Source organism: Corythoichthys intestinalis, chromosome 1, assembly GCF_030265065.1.
Source record: "Corythoichthys intestinalis isolate RoL2023-P3 chromosome 1, ASM3026506v1, whole genome shotgun sequence".
Lineage (NCBI taxonomy): Eukaryota > Metazoa > Chordata > Actinopteri > Syngnathiformes > Syngnathidae > Corythoichthys > Corythoichthys intestinalis.
This window is the reverse complement of record NC_080395.1, coordinates 9,385,628-9,409,835: the sequence shown is the minus strand read 5'-3', so window position 1 is coordinate 9,409,835 and position 24,208 is coordinate 9,385,628. Positions and strand designations below refer to the sequence as shown.

The 24,208-nt window shown below is 39.5% G+C and overlaps 1 protein-coding gene across 3 annotated transcripts; it reads right to left on the bottom strand.

Annotated features, from left to right (window-relative positions):
• Positions 1 to 3,572: 3,572 nt before the first annotated feature.
• Positions 3,573 to 21,561, bottom strand: LOC130913216 (zinc finger protein Xfin-like). 3 transcript variants are annotated; one of them, XM_057831668.1, is made up of 5 exons: positions 20,598 to 20,685; positions 18,048 to 18,303; positions 9,462 to 9,716; positions 5,650 to 9,072; positions 3,573 to 5,481 (listed from the first exon to the last, which is right to left on the bottom strand). In XM_057831668.1, the coding sequence occupies exons 2-5, from the start codon at positions 18,232 to 18,234 to the stop codon at positions 4,043 to 4,045; spliced, it is 5,304 nt and encodes a 1,767-aa protein (XP_057687651.1). In that variant the 5' UTR covers positions 18,235 to 18,303; positions 20,598 to 20,685; the 3' UTR covers positions 3,573 to 4,042. The 3 variants fall into 3 exon arrangements, with proteins under 3 accessions (XP_057687651.1, XP_057687643.1, XP_057687634.1); XM_057831660.1 differs by lacking the exon at positions 20,598 to 20,685 and adding an exon at positions 21,427 to 21,561 and having other exon boundaries at positions 3,573 to 9,072; XM_057831651.1 differs by having other exon boundaries at positions 3,573 to 9,072.
• Between the last annotated feature and the right edge of the window lie 2,647 nt (positions 21,562 to 24,208).

The following is a 24,208-nucleotide window of genomic DNA, read 5'->3' as shown; positions in this document are numbered from 1 at the left end:
TTGTTTAAGTCGACATAACTCATAACTAATGTGTGTGGGTTTGGTCCCGCGGCCAGGGGACACAATTTTTGAGGGGGGTAACTACATTGGCAACACATTGGTGGTGGCTTAGTTGTAAAATTAGCATCTTAATGGGGCAAATTGAAACTAGCCTCTCCATTTTGACAGTGGTCTCTAGCGTTTAATGTTCCACATTTTCAATCATTGGTTCTTGCTCAGTAGTTGTTGTTTTTGAAAGCTTAGGTTTGAAAAAAATGACGTATATCCATCTGGCCACTTTGGTCCTTGGTTGGTTTTGGCTAAGCAAAGCAAATGACCGTCTAAGACAGGGGTCCCCAAACTACGGCGCGCGGGCTGGATACGGCCCACATCCACATTTGGTCCGGCCCCCTGAACAATACCAGAGAGCATTTTGAATTTTTTTTTCTCAATAGTGTTATTTATTTCTTGGCATTTTTCTGTGAAGAACTCAGAGAGGGTTATTTGGTTATTATCTATTTAATTAATAATGTTATTAATATTATTTATTATTATTATATTATATTATATTACTATTTTTATTTTATTTACTTTTGTTCCATGAAGAATCCAGAAAGGGTTATTTAATTGTGGCTTTCTGAAAAACATAAATTTTTTACATTTAGGCACTCCTGCAATCGTCACACTTTTTCTGTTACAAACTGACCCCGGACCCTCCTCAGAGAAGGGAAAACTTTTGTGGCCCTCGCAGGAAAAAGTTTGGGGACCCCTGGTCTAAGGTGCTAGTCACATGATCTGTTAGAAAAATAATTTTGTTGCCGTGACCGAAAAACTGCATGCAGCCTCCTCCGCCCCCTTCGAACATGAGGAATATTAGAAGTTATTTTCGGCCAGCAGCAGCAACTGTAAGTAATGTAAAAACACATCAGAGTTGTGGAGGTGTTGAACACACCACTAATTTTGCTACTGAAAGTCCGACCTGCATCAGAGTTAGCATAGCATTAATCTGTGTGAATTTCTCGAACTCGAGTAGGAAGCTTTTTAAAACAATACAACGGTGTATCTCCTGAACCAAAACATAAGCACTGCCAAAGCACACCTCCTTAAAACTAGTTAAATTCCCTTGTTTTCACTGTAGCTCTACTAGAAATAAGTGAAATGATCTTCCAGTGCTTCAAGTAAATTTTCCTCAGATTTCTTGAAATAAGAATAATGGCTAGCTGAAAATAATGTTAACACACTTATTTTATCAAAAAGTTAGCATATTTCATCTAAAAGAAAATCAAAAATGTTCTCAAATCAAGAATAGATATCGTTCAAAACATTGTTTGAAAGCAATTTTTTTCTAGATTTAGAAGAAAAATGAGCAACTTTTAGATGTATGGGCTCAATAAATACAAATGGTAATATTTACTTACAGTAAATGGAATAATCTAACCCATTGATCTGTTAACTAGTCTTGAAAATTCAAAACAAGATGGAGAAAATTATTCGACTTGATTTAAGAAAAAATAACAGATTAAGATTTTATAACTTTGCAGACTGAAAGTTAGTATAACTCAATACAGATTTATTTTGCTTGATCATTTAGCCTATCAATTAATTAGGTTCATATTCGTGACAAATGTAGGCCTGACCCCCATTCACCACGTTTGGTTTTATTAATGCCCTGTTCCCAGCAAAAAGTGTACGTGCAGGTTATGCTTATATCGTCCGTACCAAAATTGAGACTAAACCTAAGCCCTTAATCCATTTTGAAGTGGAAGGGTAGCAACTAAAGATGTCCCGATCGATCGGCATGATCTGGTCCGATCACGTCATTTTCAAAGTATCGGAATCGGCAAAAAAATATCAGACATGCCTTTTTTAATATATACTGTATATATATATATATACATATATATTTCAATTAAATCGTTTTCTAATTGTTTTCAACGTTACAGACAAAATGTCTTACACTCATCCAGAGTCTTTAGTTTTGGCCTAAAGTAGGGCTATCAAATTTATCGTGTTAACGGCGGTAATAACATTAAAATATTTAACGCAAGTAACACATGCGCTGCACTACCCACTCACGCATTGTCGCGTTCAATCTATAATGGCACCGTTTTACGTATACATAGAGCTAAAAGGCAACGTAAAATGAGTACAGAGAATTTTAGCAGCCTTTGATGCCTTTATTTAATTGGCTAAAGCTTTACAATCCCTCCCTCAACAATTAGAAATATCGTGGGAAGCAATGTGGGGAAGAAAGGTAGTAGTTGATCTTTTTCTTAACACCCTATGTTATTTCCCAACACAGAGAAGATATATAAATTGGTACCACTAAGCACAGTCATGGTTGCACTACCCATCATGCATTTGGGCAGAAGTTAAATGGCAACAGTATCATTTACTGAAAGCTCAACAAATACACGACTGTAGATGGCAATATTTAGTCACAATATACAAAGTCACATTCATCCTTTAAGAATTACAAGTCTTTCTATCCGTGGATCCCTCTCACAGAGAGAATGTTAATAATGTAAATGCCATCTTGAGGATTTATTGTCATAATAAACAAATACAGTTAATGTGTTGCCAAAATGTATATGATCAGGAAAAATTATCGGGATTGGAATTGAATCGGGAGCAAAAAAAAAGCAACCGGATCGGGAAATATCGGGATCGGCAGATACTCAAACTAAAACGATCGGGATCGGATCGGGAGCAAAAAAACCTGATCGGAACAACCCTAGTAGCAACAAATAAAGGTGCATTCGCTCGTGGGACAACTTACATTTCTGTACATTTTTCCAGTCAGAATTTCATAATTTAGGTATATTTTTTGGCTTAATATGGTGAATTCATAAAGATGACATTGTGCTGAGAAAAAATAAACCAACCAAGATGTCCAAAGAACGTTGAAAAGTTTTACATAATATATCGAGAATAATTTTTTTTTTTAATGGGTTAGGACCTAAAAAGCATTAAAAAGCATTTGGAAAATGGCAGCGGCAATGGTCTCTGATGTTGAACCTAAAGACAATAAACACCAGCGAGCTCATGCACAAACCATGTTTGGCTTACAGACTGAAAAAAAGCAGCTACATACAAAATATGGTATCTTCTGTTTCTGCCAAAAGAAGCTGAAATTTCCACAAAATTGAATTTCTTGTTCCTTAATGTGTCCATTTATTATTTTGAGAAACCTGAATTTTCAGTTTTGTTTTTGTCTGACTGATGACATTATCTTAAAAATGAATTAGACAATATAATAAGTTACTCAGCATTTGAGCATTATTTTCACCAAATACTCTTTACTGGGACTTGGCTACTCTACCCATCTCTGGGTAAACCAGAATGAAGATCCTCACGAGAAGCAGGCGGCCAACAGGAGGAACAGAGGGACGTTACAGTTAGCCACATTGCTCATAGATGAAATAAAATTTACTTTCAACAAGTATGTATTGTTATTATAATTTTACATAAGAATTATTCCATAGTGCAATTGTGTTGAAATAGGAGCATTAATGCAAGGCAAATATATACAACACGTATTAATAGAAAAGAGCTTTAAAAAATAAAGTCCACAATGAACAAATATATTTATTAGTAATAAAAAAAAGGTATAGAAATTGTATCATGAATCAGATTAGAAAATATTACAATGCAAAAAACATCTTCCCTGAAACTATTGAAACAATGTTGGAAATTGAGCAACAACATAGGAAAGGGCAGCATCAAACTATTTTAAAAGCACACATTTGAAAATAAAAAATAGCGAAAAGCATTCAGAAAGATCTGGAATAACAGCAACAGAAAAAAAGTCGCCCAATTCAGTCTAATATAAAGTATCAAATTTAAGAATATTGAATTGGTCGACAGAAAAAAAGACATGCAAAATCACTGCAACAATTTTTTCAAAAGAGGCTCAAGGAAAATGGAATTAGGACATTGAAATGTTTTCCCCCCAATGTTAATACTTGAAAGAAATCAGAATATCTTGTCACACACTGGAATTGAAAGGCTTTTTCCCCTGTGGCTTCTTGCGTGCGGTTCCAAATCTTTCACGGCAAACCGCTCAGGAATAAGATTTCTCCATAGTGTGGGTTTTTGTATGATTTGTTAGGCACTTCTTCCAGGTGAATCTTTTACCACAAACTGAGCAAGCAAAAGGCTTTTCTCCAGTGTGTGTATACGTGTGTCTTGTTAATTCTTGCTTCGTACAAAATCTTTTATTGCAATGTGAGCAGGCAAAAGGCTTCTCTCCAGTGTGTGTTCTCCTGTGTACTTTTAAATTTGAATTCTCCGTGAATCTTTTACCACAAACTGAGCAGGCAAAAGGCTTCTCTCCAGTGTGTGTTCTTATGTGTGTTTTTAAAGTTCCTTTCAATGTGAATCTTTTACCACAAAGTGAGCAGGCAAAAGGCTTCTCTCCAGTGTGTATTCTTGTGTGTGTTTTTAAATTTCCCTTCTCAGTGAATCTTTTACCACAAACTGAGCAGGCAAAAGGGTTCTCGCCAGTGTGTGTTCTTGTGTGTTTTTTAAAAATTTCCTTCTCTGTGAATTTTTCATCACAAATTGAGCAAGAGAAAAGTTTTTCTCCATTGCCTGGATGCCTGTGTCTTGTTACCTCTTGCTTTGTACAAAATCTTTTACCGCAAAGTGAACAGGCAAAGGGTTTCTCTCCAGTGTGTGTTCTTATGTGTATTTGTAAAGTTCCTTTCTCAGTGAACCGTTTCCCACAAAGTGAGCATGAAAAAGGCTTTTCTCCAGTGTGTGTTCTTGTGTGTTTTGTTAAATCTTGCTTTGTACAAAATCGTTTATCGCAACGTGAGCAGTCAAAAGGCTTCTCCCCAGTGTGTGTTCTTGTGTGTACTTTTAAATTCGAATTCTCAGTGAACCTTTTACCACAAACTGAGCAGGCAAAAGGCTTCTCTCCAGTGTGTGTTCTTATGTGTGTTTTTAAAGTTCCTTTCTCTGTGAACTTTTTACCACAATCTGAGCAGGCAAAAGGCTTCTCTCCAGCGTGTGTTCTTATGTGTTTTTGTAAAGTTCCTTTCTCAGTGAATCTTTCCCCACAAAGTGAGCATGAAAAAGGCTTTTCTCCAGTGTGTGTACGTGTGTGTGATGTTAAGTGTTCTTTTTGACAAAATGTTTTACCACAAACTGTGCAGGCAAAAGGCTTTGCTACAGTGTGTGTAAGTTCATGTCTATTTAAATGAGTCCCCGAAGAAAATCTTTTATCACAATGTGAGCAGCCAAAAGGCTTCTCTCCAGAGTGAGTTCGTGCGTGTGATGTTAAGTGTTCTTTTCGACAAAATCTTTTACCACAAACTGTGCAGGCAAAAGGCTCTGCTCCAGTGTGTGTAAGCTCATGTCTATTTAAATGAGTCCCCGAAGAAAATCTTTTATCACAATGTGAGCAGCCAAAAGGCTTCTCTCCAGAGTGTGTTCGTGCGTGTGATGTTAAGTGTTCTTTTCGACAAAATGTTTTACCACAAACTGTGCAGGCAAAAGGTTTTGCTCCAGTGTGTGTAAGCTCATGTCTCTTTAAATGATACCTCGAAGAAAATCTTTTATCGCAACGTGAGCAGGCAAAAGGCTTCTCTCCAGTGTGTGTTCTTATGTGATTTTGTAAAGTTCCCTCCTCTGTGAAGTTTTTACCACAAACTGAGCAGGCAAAAGGCTTCTCTCCGGTGTGTGTACGTGTGTGCGATGTTAAGTGTTCTTTTCGACAAAATGTTTTACCACAAACTGTGCAGGCAAAAGGCTTTGCTCCGGTGTGTGTAAGCTCATGTCTCTTTAAATGATACCTCGAAGAAAATCTTTTATCGCAACGTGAGCAGGCAAAAGGCTTCTCTCCAGGGTGTGTTCTTATGTGTATTTGTAAAGTTCCTTTCTCAGTGAATCTTTTCCCACATAGTGAGCATGAAAAAGGCTTTTCTCCAGTGTGTGAACGTGTGTGTGATGTTAAGTGTTCTTTTCGACAAAATGTTTTACCACAAACTGTGCAGGCAAAAGGTTTTGCTCCAGTGTGTGTAAGCTCATGTCTCTTTAAATGATACCTCGAAGAAAATCTTTTATCGCAACGTGAGCAGGCAAAAGGCTTCTCTCCAGGGTGTGTTCTTATGTGTATTTGTAAAGTTCCTTTCTTGGTGAATCTTTTCCAACAAAGTGAGCATGAAAAAGGCTTTTCTCCAGTGCGTGTACGTGTGTGGGATGTTAAGTGTTCTTTTTGACAAAATGTTTTACCATAAACTGTGCAGGCAAAAGGCTTTGCTACAGTGTGTGTAAGCTCATGACTCTTTAAATGAGTCCCGGAGGAAAATCTTTTATCGCAACGTGAGCAGGCAAAAGGCTTCTCTCCAGTGTGTGTTCTTATGTGTTTTTGTAAAGTTCCTTTCTCTGTGAAACTTTTACCACAAAGTGAGCAGGCAAAATGCTTTTCGCCAGTGTGTGTTCTTATGTGTTTTTGTAAAGTTCCTTTCTCTGTAAATCTTTTCCCACAAAGTGAGCATGAAAAAGGCTTTTCTCCAGTGCGTGTACGTGTGTGTGATGTTAAGTGTTCTTTTTGACAAAATCTTTTACCACAAACTGTGCAGGCAAAAAGCTTTGCTCCAGTGTGTGTAAGCTCGTGTCTCTTTAAATGAGTCTCCGAAGAAAATCTTTTATCGCAACGTGAGCAGGCAAAAGGCTTCTCGCTAGTGTGTGTTCTTATGTGATTTTGTAAAGTTCCATCCTCTGTGAAGTTTTTACCACAAACTGAGCAGGCAAAAGGCTTCTCTCCGGTGTGTGTTCTTATGTGTATTTTTAAATTTCCCTCCTCTGTGAAGTTTTTACCACAAACTGAGCAGGCGAAAGGCTTCTCGCCAGTGTGTGTTCTTATGTGTTTTTGTAAAGTTCCTTTCTCAGTAAATCTTTTCCCACAAAGTGAGCATGAAAAAGGCTTCTCTCCAGTGTGTGTACGTGTGTGTGATGTTAAGTGTTCTTTTCGACAAAATCTTTTACCACAAAGTGAGCAGGCAAAAGGCTTCTCTCCAGTGTGTGTTCTTATGTGTATTTGTAAATTTCCCTCCTCTGTGAAGTTTTTACCACAAACTGAGCAGGCAAAAGGCTTCTCCCCAGTGTGTGTTCTTATATGATTTTGTAAAGTTCCTTTCTCTGTGAATCTTTTGCCACAAAGTGAGCAGGCAAAAGGCTTCTCTCCAGTGTGTATTCTTATGTGTATTTGTAAACTTCCCTTCTCTCTGAACTTTTTACCACAAACTGAGCAGGCAAAAGGCTTCTCCCCAGTGTGTGTTCTTATGTGTTTTTGTAAAGTTCCTTTCTCAGTGAATCTTTTCCCACAAAGTGAGCATGAAAAAGGCTTTTCTCCAGTGTGTGTACGTGTGTGTGATGTTAAGTGTTCTTTCTGACAAAATGTTTTACCATAAACTGTGCAGGCAAAAGGCTTTGCTACAGTGTGTGTAAGCTCATGACTCTTTAAATGAGTCCCGGAGGAAAATCTTTTATCGCAACGTGAGCAGGCAAAAGGCTTCTCTCCGGTGTGTGTTCTTATGTGTATTTTTAAATTTCCCTCCTCTGTGAAGTTTTTACCACAAACTGAGCAGGCAAAACGCTCCTCGCCAGTGTGTGTTCTTATGTGTATTTGTAAAGTTCCTTTCTGGGTGAATCTTTCCCCACAAAGTGAGCATGAAAAAGGCTTTTCTCCAGTGTGTGTACATGTGTGTGATGTTAAGAGTTGTTTTCGAGAAAATGTTTTACCACAAACTGTGCAGGCAAAATGTTTCTCGCCAGTGTGTGTTCTTATGTGTTTTTGTAAAGTTCCTTTCTCTATGAAACTTTTACCACAAAGCGAGCAGGCAAAAGGCTTTTCACCAGTGTGTGTTCTTATGTGTATTTGTAAAGTTCCTTTCTGGATGAATCTTTTCCCACAAAGTGAGCATGAAAAAGGCTTTTCTCCAGTGTGTGTACGTGTGTGTGATGTTAAGTGTTGTTTTCGCCAAAATCTTTTACCACAAACTGAGCAAGCAAAAGGCTTCTCGCCAGTGTGTGTTCTTATGTGTTTTTGTAAAGTTCCTCTCTCGGAGAATCTTTTCTCACAAAGTGAGCATGAAAAAGGCTTTTCTCCAGTATGTGTACGTGTGTGTGATGTTAAGTGTTCTTTTCGACAAAATCTTTTACCACAAACTGAGCAGGCAAAACGCTCCTCGCCAGTGTGTGTTCTTATGTGTATTTGTAAAGTACCTTTCTGGGTGAATCTTTTCCCACAAAGTGAGCATGAAAAAGGCTTTTCTCCAGTGTGTGTACGTGTGTGTGATGTTAAGTGTTGTTTTCGACTAAATGTTTTACCACAAACTGTGCAGGCAAAACGTTTCTCGCCAGTGTGTGTTCTTATGTGTATTTGTAAAGTTCCTTTCTGGGTGAATCTTTTCCCACAAAGTGAGCATGAAAAAGGCTTTGCTACAGTGTGTGTAAGCTCATGTCTATTTAAGTGAGCCTTTGAAGAAAATCTTTTATCGCAATGTGAGCAGTCAAAAGGCTTCTCCCCTGTGTGTGTTCTCGAATGTACTTTTAAATTCGAATTGTGGGTGAATTTTTTACCACAAAGTGAGCAGGCAAAAGGTTTCTCTCCTGTGTGAGTTTTCATGCGTATTTTTAAGTTTCCCTTCTCGGTGATTTCTTTACCACTAAAGGAGCACGAGAAAAGTTTTTCTCCACTGCATATGCGTGTGTGTCTTGTTAAATCTTGCTTTGTACATAATCTTTTATCGCAATGTGAGCAGGCAAACTGTTTCTCACCAACGTACTCTTTTGTCTCTCTTTTCAATTGTCTTTTGAGCGATTGTCTTTCACCTTTTCCCATCAGGTGTTGAAATGAGCTGTCCCTTGAAGGTTTAGCTGCGCCGCTCTCTTCGCTGGGACTTTCTTCTCCTTCTGTCTCCACACTGAAGGTCATTTGAAACTCGGGGATTTCATCTTCCTGTTCTTCTTTTTTACTGCTGGGGATCTTTGGCTCCGCCTCCTGTTCTGTATACGGCATCTCCAACTCTTCCTGTTTGACGGGGGGGTCGTGCTTCACAGAGTGAAGATCTTGCACTGTGATGTCTGCGGGACACAGGATGAAAAAAAAAAAATCATGTAGTTTGCCAGAGTTGATGTCCAATTGTGAGGCGTCCACTCATCCTTTTATTTATATACATGAATCCATCACTTGGCAGAGAATCAATTAATGTTAAAAATGTCAATAAAAAACTCAATTTATTCAAAATATATAAATGGGCTCTGATGATACATTTCCATACTGGAGTGCTGGCGAGGCCTTCTAGAAATTACGTCATCAGGTAGCGGCCGGCAGTAAGCCACGTCCCTTGTTGGTAAGGTGTTACTATGGCAGTAACTCAAAAACTGTGCGGTCAATTCAATTATTACTTTTTTGTAATACGAGTTTTGACGCAGCGAATGATGCATTCACTACAGGTGCAATCGTCCCTCACCTTTTGTTGTTAGGTGTTGAAACGAGCTGTCGCTGAAACGTTTCGCTGCTCTGTTCCCTTCGCTTGGAACTTCATCTTTTTCACTCTTCACACTGAAGGCCATTGGAAACTTGGGTATTTCCTCTTCCCGTTCTTCTTCGATGCTGGCGGATTCTGGCTCTGCTTCCTGTTTAATGTTTGGAATCACCGACTCCTCCTCCTGTTTGACGTGGAGGGGATCGTGCTTCTCAGGGTGAAGATCTTCTACTTTGATGTCTTTGGGACATAGGATGAAAAAAAAATCATGTTATTTGCCAGATTTGACGTTCAATCATGTGGCGTCCAATCATCCTTATGTTGTGAATTGAAATTAGTCTATCACTTGTAGACGTTCATTCGCTGCTAACCCTCCCACTTCAAATGGATTGGACGTCTTTCGCCATCAATGGCAGCTAAACCGGCCTTTGATTTTTTATCTGTCCTTGTTTGGCCCTAATCAGTGTTGTCAGTAACGCATTACTAAGTAACGCGTTACTGTAATCTGATTACTTTCTTTCAGCAACGAGCAATCTAACGCATTCATTTTTCCAAGCCAGTAATCTGATTAAAGTTAGTTTCCTCGGTGCCTGTGCGTTAATATTTTGTTGTTGCCTCATACTGTATGTAGAATGAAGAATATTGTAGTCATGTACGAAGGGCGTTTGAAAATATTGCGCTTGAGTTTGGGAGTGACATCACATCTCACGTTTTCTCATCGGGGGGGAAAAAACGGGTCACGTGTATTACCATCCTGCCTGTGCGCGCGCCGTCTACCACGGTGGTCAAAAACATAGCCTGGCTAGTGGCTACCTATCAGGATGCTAACAGTAAAAGAGCCGGAGAGATACAACAAACGGCTGCATTTGCTCACTGGAGATACAGCCATTACTTCACATATCCGTCCAGTAAAGATGACAAAAATATCTCCGTGCGTTGCAAACTCTGCGCAGGCTCAGAAAGACTGTCGACCGCTAAAAACTCGACATCCAATTCAACAAGGAAGCACTTGGAAGTACAGCACAACGCGAAAAAAGTCGAATCAAAGCCGACAGGTAACGAGACAGCCACCACTTCTACAGTTTGTAACCAGCCTTTATAATATGTGTAATTATGTACATTTTATACTTAGAGTTTGTCATCATAGGCAAAGTTTTACATTTGTGGGACACGGGGAAAAGCATGTTGAAGACTGAAACAAAAGTCAAAAGTTTGGACACCGTCATGCCCTTTTGTTAAAAAGACATAAGTAATTCATAAGTTAATAAGTTAGTTAAAATTCTATAAGTCAGTTCAAATGTAAATATTGTAGTCCAAAGAGTTCATCTAAAAATGACAGAGAGTGAGACCTCGCCTTTTCCAGCAAATGTGCATTTATGTTGAAAGCAAGAGCATCTGTCGCAATTAGCGATCTTTGTCGCCAGCCTTTTTTCCTCCTTCCAAGCATGTTTCTCAGCGCCTGTGAGGCTTAAAACATCGACGAACTTGCTCTGCCGGCTAAGCCTTGGCTAACCTTCGTCTTTGTGAGTTTTTAGTTAGTTTGTATGTTCAGTTTGAAGGAAAAATGTATATTTTGTTCATGGCGAACTTTTTCGTTATTCATTGATATGACTGGAGACATTGTGTTTGTGCTAAGCTACTCACATGTGAAAAGTTGTTATTGTATAACATTTTGAATGTATTATTGATTTATATTTTGTATTGTATTTCAGTTACCAACAACGCTCAACATCACACGTTATACACACAAATTGAGACCTCCATTAAATCAAGAAAAGTACGCCTTGTCTGTGGAGAGTTTCATTTTTTGGTTCGCTGGCTATATAGCAACACACGTGACGTGTTGTGAGGACAGCACAGACACACTTCATGATTTTTGCATTTTATATATTTTCACTACTATAGTATATTCTCACTGAAGACATCAAAACTATGAACGAACATTAGGAATGGCAAAAAAAAGTGAAATAACTGAAAACAAGTTTTGTGTTCTACATTCTTCAAAGTATCCACCTTTGAGGTGTCTCCAAACTTTTGGCCAATACTGTATATATATGTATATACACATCTTGACACTGTTCCGAGTTCAATCAACTGTTCAAGTTGTTGTTGGCACCGTTTGAAAGCTTAGGTTTAAAGAAATTCTAAATATCCATCTTGCCTCCTCTGGTGTAGTTTTGGCTAAGCAAAGCAAAGGATAGTCTCCAAGGTGTGAGTCACATGATCTGTTCGAAAAATGATTTTGACCCATTATGAAAACTTTACGTTGTAGGATTTTTGTTCATTTCATTAATTTTTGTTGTTTGTTTTATTGCTTTACAACTTTTAGAAACAACATTTTAACGGCTAGGTCTTTATTTCAAAGGGGAAGTTCAGAATTTTTTACATTAGGCTTTATCTTGGAGTCAGCGGGGGTTTAATTAGTCGTTGGAGTTGATTTAAACAAATTTTGTGCAGTTTGTCAGTTATCTGTTAGTTTTACGGCTCCGGAAATGGCTAAGCTAGGGCGAGTCAATGGTGGTCGACTAATTAAACCCCCGCTAACTCAAAGATTAAGCCCTATGTGAGAAACTCAATTACACGCAATGACATTTTTCTGTTATTTTTATGTTGAGGCAGCAAAAGGAAAAAAATTGGTAAAAAGTAACTGATAAGTTACTTTTAAAGTAACTTAGTTACTTTGATAATAAAGTAAACAGTAAAGTAACTAGATTACTTTTTTGAGGTGTAATCAGTAATTAAATTACTTTTTTAAGTAATCCGTGACAACACTGGCCCTAATAGTCCGTTGTACTTAAAAACTGCGCTAACGAATGGGGCCATTGGTAGCTTTTTGTTGCTGTTGGCAGCTCTTGTAATTTCGTCTTGGTCTTTTGGACGAAAATAGTCATATTTTAGTCATTTAAAATTGGTTAGTCTTAGTCTAGTTTTCATTGAGGAATACTCAACAAGTTTTCATCTAGTTTTAGTCGACACATAATTAAAAGTTGAGAGCAGTTGAACATCACAAACAATACGGTTCATACATTATAATATTACACAGCATATGTTATTAAAAAATGTATGTATGGTAAATCATATTAATGAAAACCAGGTTCAGACCAGCACTAAACCAGTTGCAGGTCTGTCTAAACTGCTACCATGATCAAAAACCAGATGGTGTCCAAAGCATCGCAGTGGTTCCTCCAATGATAATACACACTCTGCAGGAAGATAGTACATTATTTTGATTTAGTTATACCGACCTGGACGCCACGGACTGTCAACTTTAAGTGAACGCTCGCCACGCTGAAGCTAATGCGAATGCTATGCTAACGATACGGGTTACATTTAGTGTGTGAGGATCACTTAGCTCAGACCTTGAAAGACTAAAGCAAGATCGTAAATTCTCCCTTGTCAAGATACAGTGAGGAAAATAAGTATTTGAACACTCTGCGATTTTGCAAGTTCTCCCACTTAGAAATGATATGCGGGTTTGACATTTTCATCGTAGGTGCTGTCCACTGTGAGAGACAATCTAAAAATGAATCCAGAAATCACAATGTATGATGTTTTCACAATCTATTTTTATTACAGCAATCCCTCGCTACTTCGCGCTTCAAACTTTGCGCCCTCAGTCCAGCACAGATTTTTTTTTCAATTAACTGCACTGGAGAAGCTTATTAACATTAAAGATGTTGACAGAGGTTTGTGTTTGATCTTTCCAGAGTCACAAACTTCAGAAGCGCCGCATGCGTCAATCATCATTTAACTTGTTAAACAGTTGCTGTTGCAACTCATTGTGTGTCAGTGAGCGGCTCGAGAGGATTTGAGTAGACTCTCTATGAGGCATTTAATAAAGCCAAGCATGTTTAAAAATAATTCGGTGGGACAGTAACATGTTTAAAACTTATCATAATTATTATATCTGTAGTGCTTTAAAAAAAAAAAAAACATTTATTAAAAAATATATATATATATATATATATATTAGCAGTGTAACGGTACACAAAAATCTCGGTTTTGAGGTCACGGTTCGGTTCATTTTCGGTACAGTAAGAAAACAAAATGCAAAAGATAAATGTGCTAGTTGTTTATTACACACTTTTGTGCTTTCAACAATAGGAACAGTAGCCTATACAAAGCTAGAATTCTGCTAAAAAAGTAGCGGGTATTTAAAGATAATAATCCAACAACAATTTGTCTTTCAGACCCCGCGTATTGGTCAGCATTCTTTCTGAAAGAAAGAAGAAAAAAGAAAACCTGTGCTAAAGAGAAAAGCAATCCCAATGACAAAGATTTTAACATGTATTTTACAAATGAAATGCCTTAATGAATTTTTTTTTCTTATGAACGGTTTTCAAAAGCTTTATTGGTGGATTTTCTCAAGTTAAAGCGCCACACAGAAATTAATAACTAATTGTGTAAGCAGGATCTGTGTATTATTCTTATTATATTATTACAGGTGTTTTAGCTCATTTCAATTTATTTAAATGGGCTATTATTTATTTTATGATGTGTTTGTATTTTACAAATGTGATGTAGTATTCATGTATATCGTATATTTTATGTTGTATAACTTTAGTTCCTATGTGAATATTAGTTCCTACTTGTTTTGTTGTGGTAGGAGGGTTTTGTATTGAACACAGGGCCGTGTTGGTTATTATTATAGCAGAGAAGACAACTGTAAATTAACAAAGACAAGTCAACTGTGCCTTGATCTACCACTCAAGAGATCTGATGGACTCAAAAAGTGGGTTACGATTGCATATTAGTTTGAAAATCGACCGGATCCACCGTATTTTTACACGAGTGACTTCCGGTCTGCCCAGTCTGCTAGCTAGTAGTATTGACGCAGGAGGGCCGTGTCTGGCGTCAAATAATAAACTCTGCCGTTCTTTTCGCGTGCATCGCGTTGAGCCGCTTCTGGGACGCGTCTAACACGCAGCCGCACTGCGACTGGTGTGCATTGGCTGTTTGACTTTAACAGCCGCGTTTCACTGCGTTCTCGCGGTGGCCACGTTGTCGCGCCGTTGACGTTTCTTACTGACCTACCGTGTTGGTCCTCATTATAGTACAGAAGACGGAGTAAATATGATCTACACAAAGAAACTGTAAACCGATCGACTCACAGCCTCAAAAAGTAAGGGTTACATTACGTCAGAAACTTGTTCGGTACGCCTCCGTTTCCAACCGAGCACCAAGTACCAAAACGGTTCAATACGAATACATGTACCGTTACACCCTTGATATTAATACTTTTTTTTTTAAATTATATTTTGGGCAAAAAAGTAAAAAAACATGTTTTATATATATCTATTTCCAATGATAAATCTGAACAAATACACACAAACACGCTCAGAATTTTTTTTTTTTTCTTCCCTCCTTCGCGGTTTTTCACTTATTGCGGCGGGTTCTGGTCCCTATTAACTGAGAAAAAGGAGGGATCACTGTATACTGCTGCAAATAAGTATTTGAACATCTGTCTATTAGCTAGCATTGTGAGCCTCAAAGACCTGTTAGTCACCTTTAAAAAGTCTACCTCCACTCCACTTATTCTCCTAAATAAGTGGAGGTAATGAGTGGAGTGGAGGTGGCCTTTTTGAGTCTGACTTTTTGACCTGTTTGAGGTGGTTAGCTGCATATGAACACTTGTCCACCCCAAACAGCTGTCCAAAGACACCAGAGACAGAATTGTAGACCTCTACAAAGCTGTTAAAGAGTTACGGGGCAATTGCCAAGCGGCTTGATGATATAAAATCCACCATTGGAGGTGGTATTAGAAAATGGAAGAAGCCAAACATGACTGTCAATCTCCCTCGGACTGGGGCTCCATGCAGGATCTACCTCGTACGGTCTTAATGATCCTAAGAATGGTGAAGAATCAGCAAAGAACTACAAAGGAGGAGCTGGTCAATGACATGAAAGGAGCTGGGACCCCATTTCCAAGGTTACTGTTGGTAAAAAACTAGGACGTCATGGTTTAAAATCATGCATGGCACGGAAGGTTCCCCTGCTTAAACCACCACATGTCCAGGCCTGTTTTAAGTTTGCCAGTGACCATTTGGATGATTCAGAAGAGTCATGGGAGAAAGTCCTGAGGTCCTAGGAGATCAAAATGGAACTTTTTGGTTTCAATTCTACTCATAGTGTTTGGAGGAAGATTGTTGAGTACCATCCCAAGAACACCATCCCTACTGTGAAGCATAGGGGTGGTAGCATCTTGCTTTGGGGGTGTTTTTCTGCGCATGGGACAGGACAACTGCACTGTTGTAAGGAGAGGATGACCAGGACCATGTATTGGGAGATTCTGGGGAATAACCTCAGTTAGAGCATTGAAAATAGGTCGTGGCTGTATCTTCCAAATGACAATGGCCTGAAGCAGATAGACACAATAACCAAGGAGTGGCTTCGTAAAAAGCCTATCAAGGTTCTGGAGGGGCCTAGCTAGTCTCCAGAACCTAAACCACATAGAAAATCTTTGGAGGAAGCTCAAACTCAGTGTTTCTCAGTGACAGTCCAGAAAACCGATTGATCTAGAGAAGATCTGTGTGGAGCAGTGGTGCAAACTTCAAACGTGAAATTTGCAGAAATATTTGTGGATTTGAAAAACACGTGAAAAACGCGGACGTAGTTTTGTATCTGAAAAACGTGAAAATCACGAATGTATTTGTGAGAATCGCGGATGTATTTGTGAATCTGAAAAACATACCGGTATGTAATTGTCGAGTGTGCAAATATTTGACCGTTTCTTGTTATGTTTGTCTGAAAAATAAATGCACGCAGCCTCTGATTCACAAATACAAGTTGAATTTCTGCATACAACAATTCATGATAAGTGCATGCACAACATAAAAAAAATACACGTGGATTTCAAGGATATATTTGTGGATTTCAAATACACATGTGAAAATCACGGGCATACAGTGGGGCAAATAAGTATTTAGTCATACAATAATTGTGCAAGTTCTCCCACTTGAAAATATTAGAGAGGCCTGTAATTGTCAACATGGGTAAACCTCAACCATGAGAGACAGAATGTGGGGAAAAATGACAAAATCACATTGTTTGATTTTTAAAGATTTTTTTGCAAATCATGGTGGAAAATAAGTATTTGGTCAATACCAAAAGTTCATCTCAATACTTTGTTATGCACCCTTTGTAGGCCATAACGGAGGCCAAACGTTTTCTGTAACTCTTCACAAGCTTTTCACACAATGTTGCAGGTATTTTGGCCCATTCCTCCATGCAAATCTCCTCTAGAGCAATGATGTTTTGGGGCTGTCGTTGGGCAACACTGACTTTCAACTCCCTCCATAGATTTTCTATGGCTTTGAGATCTGGAGACTGGCTAGGCCACTCCAGGACCTTGAAATGCTTCTTCCGAAGCCACTCATTTGTTGACATGGCTGTGTTTTTGGGATCATTGTCATGCTGAAAGACCCAGCCATGTCTCATCTTCAATGCCCTTGCTGATGGAAGGAGATTTTCACTCAAAATCTCTAGATACATGGCCCCATTCATTCTTTCCTTTACACAGATCAGTCGTCCTGGTCCCTTTGCAGAAAAACAGCCCCAAAGCATGATGTTTCCAACCCCATGCTTCACAGTGGGTATGGTGCATTTAAGTATTCTTTCTCCTCCAAACTCGAGAACCTGTGTTTCTACCAAAAAGTTCTATTTTGGTTTCATCTGACCATAACATATTCTCCAAGTCCTCTTCTGGATCATCCAAATGCTGTCTAGCGAACCGCAGACGGGCCTGGACGTGTACTGGCTTCAGCAGGGGGACACGTCTGGCCGTGCAGGATTTGAGTCCCTGGCTGCGCATTGTGTTACTGATAGTAGCCTTTGTTACTGTGGTCCCAGCTCTCTGTAGGTCATTCACTAGGTCCCACCCGTGTGGTTCTGGGATTTTTGCTCACCGTTCTTGTTATCATTTTGACGCCACGGGGTGAGATCTTGCACGGAGCCCCAGATCGAGGGATATTATCAGTGGTCTTGTATGTCTTCCATTTTCTAATAATTGCTCCCACAGTTGATTTCTTTACACCAAGCGAAGACTAAAGACTTACAGAAAACGTTTGGCCTCCGTAATTGCCAACAAAGGGTACATAACAAAGTATTGAGTTGAACTTTTGGTATTGACCAAATACTTATTTTCAACCATGATTTGCAAATAAATTCTTTAAAAATCAAACAATGTGATTTTCTGTTTTTTTTCCCACATTCTGTCTCTCATGGTTGAGGTTTACCCATGTTGACAATTACAGACCTCTCTAATCTTTTCAAGTAGGAGAACTTGCACAATTGGTGGTTGACTAAATACTTATTTGCCCCACTGCAATTGTGGATCTAGAAAATACATTTGAAAATCTGGTGTGAACCGCGGTTGCATTTATGTGTATATTTTTAGACAAATGTCTCGCCATATTGTTTGTGTCTCTTTTTGATGATGACTCAAGGATTTTGAAGCATTTTGGTCAACGTCAACATCCTCCTCATCAGTGCAAAAGTCAGAAGAGTGTATTGTTACATTGTCGCTACCCAAGAGTGGCGCTAAGAGGCCGCCTGGTTGCAACCGTGTCTCACCTTTTCTTGTCAGGTGATGAAATGAGCTGTCGCTGGAAGATTTTGCTGCACCGCTCTCTTCGCTTGGACCTTCATTTTCTTCACTCTTCACACTGACAGTCATTGGAAACTTGGTGATTTCATCTTCCGTTTTTTCGTCATTCATGCTGGGGGTCTCTGGCTCCACCTTCCGATTAGTATGCGGCATCTCTGACTACTGTACAACACGAGTCGGAGGTGTCGTGCTTCTCCGGGTGAAGAGCTTCTTCAGTTATGTCTGCGGGTACACAAGATTTAAAAAAAACAAATAAAAAAACATGATTTGCCAATGTTTGTTCATTCCCTTACAACCCTACCACTTTAAATGGATTGTACTTGAATGACAGCCAAACAGAGTTATTTCTTAAATTGATCCATTAGGCTCATCTTTATTTGGATTTTGGTCAACAAACACTTCGACATTAGTTCATCCTACCTTTGGAGTCAGAGACATTTATATTTAATGGTGTGATGAAATGCTGCATCGAGTGACTTTAAGACAGTACTTCTCAAATAGTGGGGCGGGCCCCCCCAGGGGGGCGCAGAGTGATGCTGGGGGTGGTGCATGTGACCTTGGTGAACATACTTTTTTGCCGTACTAGAATAAAGAGTAATTGCACATCCACTCAGTGGGTGGCAGTGCCGCTCTCATTTTCAGCGTATGCGCTATATTTTTTAACCAAACATGAGCACACAGCAAAGAGCACTGGAGATATGAAAAGCTAAGACAAGGAAATATGAAAAAGCGTATGTAGCATTTGGCTTTGACTTTTAGTACAGTGGAACAGGGGAAATACCAGTCTGTTTACGTTGTTTAAAAATGTTCACAGTGGACAGCAGGAATAATTTTTTTTCAGCGAAAACGTGCCGAATATTGCCAACAATCCTCTCGCTTTGTCAGTGTTACATCCGCAACCCAGCGAGCACTGTCAGCATCATTAAAGGTGGCATAGCAAGTTGCTCAGTGCACAATAACCCCACATCATAAGAAAGGAGCTGATACTGCCTGCAGCAAAAACAAAAACTGTCCCTCTGTCCAATGACATTGTCGTTTTTTGTTCGATTCATTTTAGTTTTTTTCGGACTAATTGTTTTGCATATTGTCCTCGTGAGTTAATGTTGCTAGTCAATTTGAATTATTGTGTACTGATTTTATAAAATTTTATTTTTCCAGTATCGAACGGTCAAAAAATGTATCTTGAGTGCATTTTTACAGATTAGATGTGTTTTTTTTTCTTTACACTTTATTGTAAGTTGATCTATATTACTTTTTTTCTTTAATATTAAAAAGAAAACAATGTTATGCAGAGGTGTACTTATAATAATAAGAATTTTATATACAAATGATCAGGCCCGGATCTAGGTTTACCCACCAGAGTGGGCACCAAGAAAACTTGAGGGGGCACCCCCAATGTAGGCTTTTTTTTTTACCCTCTCCGGGCTTGGGACCGGCGCAAGTAGGACACTGGCTTGTGTCCCGTTGAGGCTGCATTAATTTTTTGGGGGTCTGTTTTTTGTTTTTTTTCATTCATCTACCTACTTATTCTCGCACTCGGCGTGATGTCACGATGACGTCATCTTGCAAAGAAACGTGCCGCCATTTTGAGATGGAGGCATGCACAGGTAAACTTCCGTAGACAAACGTTGTCTGAAATTCATATATTTCAGCTGTGTTTTGCATCTTTTTTTCATATAAACGTCTTAAACATGACTTCTTATTATCACGAGTCACTGCCGTAAGACGCGAGGAGGCGATACGACTTAAAATTAGTGTGTATTGGCCTGCAAATCTGCCCATACAAAGTCGCAGCTGATAGCTGGATAAACGATCCAAAGGAATTGCCTGCAGTGGAGTGGACGAACTTTACTCATTGTCTGCATAGTCCAGCTCTTTTTCTCACGTTCGGGAACTCATGGGTACTACATTGCGACAAATGGCTATTTGTAAACCACATAGCATGACAGGTTTGAACCATTTTAGCGATTTTTTTGATAAAACACGAACGCAACTCTCTCGTCGATAAACAACGATGGCACCTGCCTCGACCTTTTGTTTCCTTGTTATGACGTCTCCGCCCCATTCGGCTGTTTCCGGAACACTTTCGGAAATGTTCGTCATTTTCGATCTATTTTCGATAATTGCTCATTAATGTGATTGATTTTTTTGTTAACTTTATCAATATTTGTTATCTTGGCACATAACGGTTCTATTGATGTCTCACACCCCTTTTTCGTTTTCATACCCTTTAACACTCAAAAGGGTGAAACAAAAGAAAACAGACAAAACAACTCAATCAAAATATGCACAATAAATGAAATCGCATATGTACTGCACTATCTGTAGCAAACTGCATGTGAAAATATGAATAAACAATTAGCAGAGCGCCCGAGACGCCATTTTGCCAACCTTCTAATTCGTGGGTAATTAGCATATCACAAGTTTCATGCTAAGTGAATCTGTCTCACTTTTTTGCACTGAAGTACTCACAGTTAACATATTTATGGTTTTAAACACATTTAAACAATACATACCGGCGATGCAACCTCAAATTTAAGGCAAAGTGGTCACAGAGACGGCGCGAACGGACTGCGGCCGTCGTCGTGTGGTTCTCTACCGAACAACGTCACTTCCGTGTTGCAGTTTCTTTCAAATAAAGTGCGCATGAGATGCAGTAAATTAAGGCGTCCACTAGATGATGCCAATTAAACGTAAAAGCAATAAAACTCATGTATTCAATCACAAAACCCATCAATCTTTTATGCGTAACAGAACACCGACATTTTGATTGGGTGGGCACGACTCACGTCTGGGTGGGCCGTGCCCCCCCCGCCCCCGCCCCCCTACATCCGGCCCCGCAAAAGATACTACAGTATATTTACAGTGGCGGCAGAGAGTTGGGGGAGCGTGGAACGTTTACGTTTTCCTGAAGGGGGCATAACAGAAAATAATTGAGAAGCACTGCTTTAAGATGAAAACACATGATATTTTTGACACAATCCATACAAAAGAGTGACAGAAAAGGCTGAATAATTAAAGTACAACAAAATTTGTCTTCCTTTTCTAGCCGCCTTGAGAAGCGTCTATAAAAATAAATGTATGTATGTATGTATATATGTATGTATGTATGTATGTAATTATGGTAAAGATGATGTGTCCCCCTCCCCCCTCCCCTCTCCTTTAAACAAAAAAATAAATAAAAAATCGGACCAGGCGTCACGCGGAAGCAACGAAATATACACCGTGTCTTGGTTAGCGAGCTAAGCTAAACTTTGGCTAAGCGAAATGAGCTTGGGAAGCGTTCACTTGAAGCCACTCGACTTTCAGTAAGTTCCCTTTTTAGTCCACTAAGCCTTTACTTACTTATACAATGAGAATGCTCTGAAGGAGCGCGTTACAATGCAGGTGCACTATCCGCTCCGGGGCTCTGCTCCCGGGGCCTTCGCCTGCTGGTGACGTCACAAGAACGCTCGTGGAGCATTCGGGGAATGTTGGAAGTCGGACTTTACAACCTCCGACCATGAAAAACTGGGAGATCGTAGTCGCGAAGTCGGGGGGGGAAAAAATCCACTTCACGAGTTGCTTTAATCTGGCGTAATTCGAAAAAATGGTGCTCAAGACAACATATTAATGTCACAATAATGAAGCTAAATTAACCCTTTCACGCATGACGGTCACTGCAGTAGACAGCTATTAAAACGTCATTTTCAAGTATTAGAATAGGTTTTGATGGCAGTGTTGCTTATAAGCCTCTAAAGTGGACGCCTGAGAATCCATCCAACACTGCTTTGTGTGGTCAACCTTTGTAACTGCAGAATAAATGTGTCAACATCAAAGTTGGCTGCCAGGAATGAAAACATGCCTAGCACCTCTGGGTTTTCTGTTCAATTCTTCTACAGTAGGAGACTCCTGCAGGTAAAAAAAAATATTTTTACATCAAGTAACACCTAATAATCACCATAGTTGTGAAAATTTCCAAGTATTGATTTTAGATTGGGAGGAAATTGCAATTTTTCAGATGTCCATCGAAGTGGACTGCATGCAATTACTGAACAGTATCTCACTCTTGACAATGCTTTATCTGAAATAGTTTTCTTTTGTATAAATCAACATTTTTTGCTATTAGATTGCAAGCTGCATTCTATATATCAATATGTGTGTTTTGTGCATTTTTCATTATGAGCAACAGGCACAATTCACATTTTACAGGCTAGTGCTGGGCGTGCCAGGCCCAGCCAGGCCTACAAAATTGTGGAGGAACTGCCTCCTGATTCTGAAAATTCACCGTACATTGACAGCAGTGATGAAGAGTGGTTGCCAAGTAAAAAAAACTCTAGATCAATGTGAAAGTGCTTCTGAGGAGGAAGGAACGGATGCAGAGGATGTGGAGGACGAAAGCCCTGATGAGATGGCAGCAGAACCTGATTTGAAAGCAGAGAGACCTGTTGACACACCAGCACCACTTGCCACAGCAAATAAAACACAACAAAAACGATACATCTGGAAAGTAAAGCACAATACATGTGAGGGTGTGTTACCTGACTTCTTGGGAAAGTGGAGTCTAAATGTTAACGCAACTGAGCCCCTGGAATTCTTCTTGCACCTCTTCCCAGACCTCATAGATGATATGACATAGCACACCAACCTCTATACCCTCCAGAAGGGAAGGGAGAACCAGCACAGGTGCAGTCAGCGAATTGGGAATGGCTGCAGACGTCATCTTGCCTCTGTGATGACATCCAATTCAAGAACCACAAGGTGTTTTTTGATAGCTATTTTTGTGGCATTCCACTGATTACTGTCTATTACTATACTGATTACTATAGATGTCAGGGCATCTATAGCACTGGCACATGCCGGGTCAACAGGCTTCAGGGGGCACGAAACTCAGGAGTGCAACAGAACTCAAAGAAGAAGGAAGAGGAGCTATCCCTGTTGTCACCAATGGTGAAGATGCCACTGTCACATGTTGGGTTGCCTCGTCCTGTCTTGGCAAGCACCCAACGGATGTTGCACAGAGATGGTCCAAGAAAGATAAGAAGATCCTCACCATTGACAGGCCATTTGCAGTGAAGGATAAACGATTATATGGGAGGGGTTGACCTGATGGACCAAATGGTGACAATGTATCCCCACAGACACAAGAACAAACGCTGGTACATCAGAATGTTCTTCCACTTCCTCGATGTAACTGTTGGGAATGCCTGGCATCTCCTCAGATTCTCTGGATTGGAGGAGGGTGGTCTTCTGCCTTTCAAGGCATCAGTGGCTCGTTCATTGATAAATTCAGGCACTGTCCGCAAAAGGGGGAGACCAAGTGACACTTCCCCACCACCTCTTCCTGTGAAGCGCAAACATGCATCCAAGGTACCCCGGGAGGTCAGGCTTGGTCCTGGAAACCAGTGGCCCCAGCTGAACAACATAAAAAATGCCCAAAGATGCCAAGACCCTGCATGCACACGAAAAACGAAGTACAGCTGCATGTGTTGCAATGTGACTGTGTGTCCTGAGTACATGGCAAATTTTCACACGAGATGGTGAACTGATCAAGTACTGGAAGTACATAAGCATGCAGCGTTGTAGCAGGGTTGGAGCACCTCACCTGTGGCCTAGCCTTAACCTTTTGAGGCTGTCAGTTGATGCACTACAATTTGTGTAGTTTGTTAGTTGAAGCACTGCAGTTTGTTTAGTTTTGTCAATTGAAGCACTGCTGTTTGTCTCGTTTTGTCAATTGAAGCACTGTAGTTCATTTTTCTGTGAAAAAGAAAAGCCCAGAATGGTGTATTGAAGGGAGCAAAATATTTTGAAAAATATTTATAGTTTTTGCATAATTCAATAAACATTGAAAGTTATATCACTTGATCTTCGTTGATTTTTTTTCATATTTTAGTTAAAATCCACAAACGCATGCTGTCCACCTATGTAGACATGTTCATAACTCCTTGAAAATTTGGTGTATAAAAACAGAACCAAATCAGTTCTTATTTTTATGTCTAAAAACACATAAAAACACTTAGTAACATTTTTTTAACTCAATATATCATGGGTCATGCATGAAAGGGTTAAGTTTGTTTGAGGCACCATGTATTTTTTCCTCATACAGTAAAATAGCTTAACGAATTGATATTTTTTATATCATATTTAT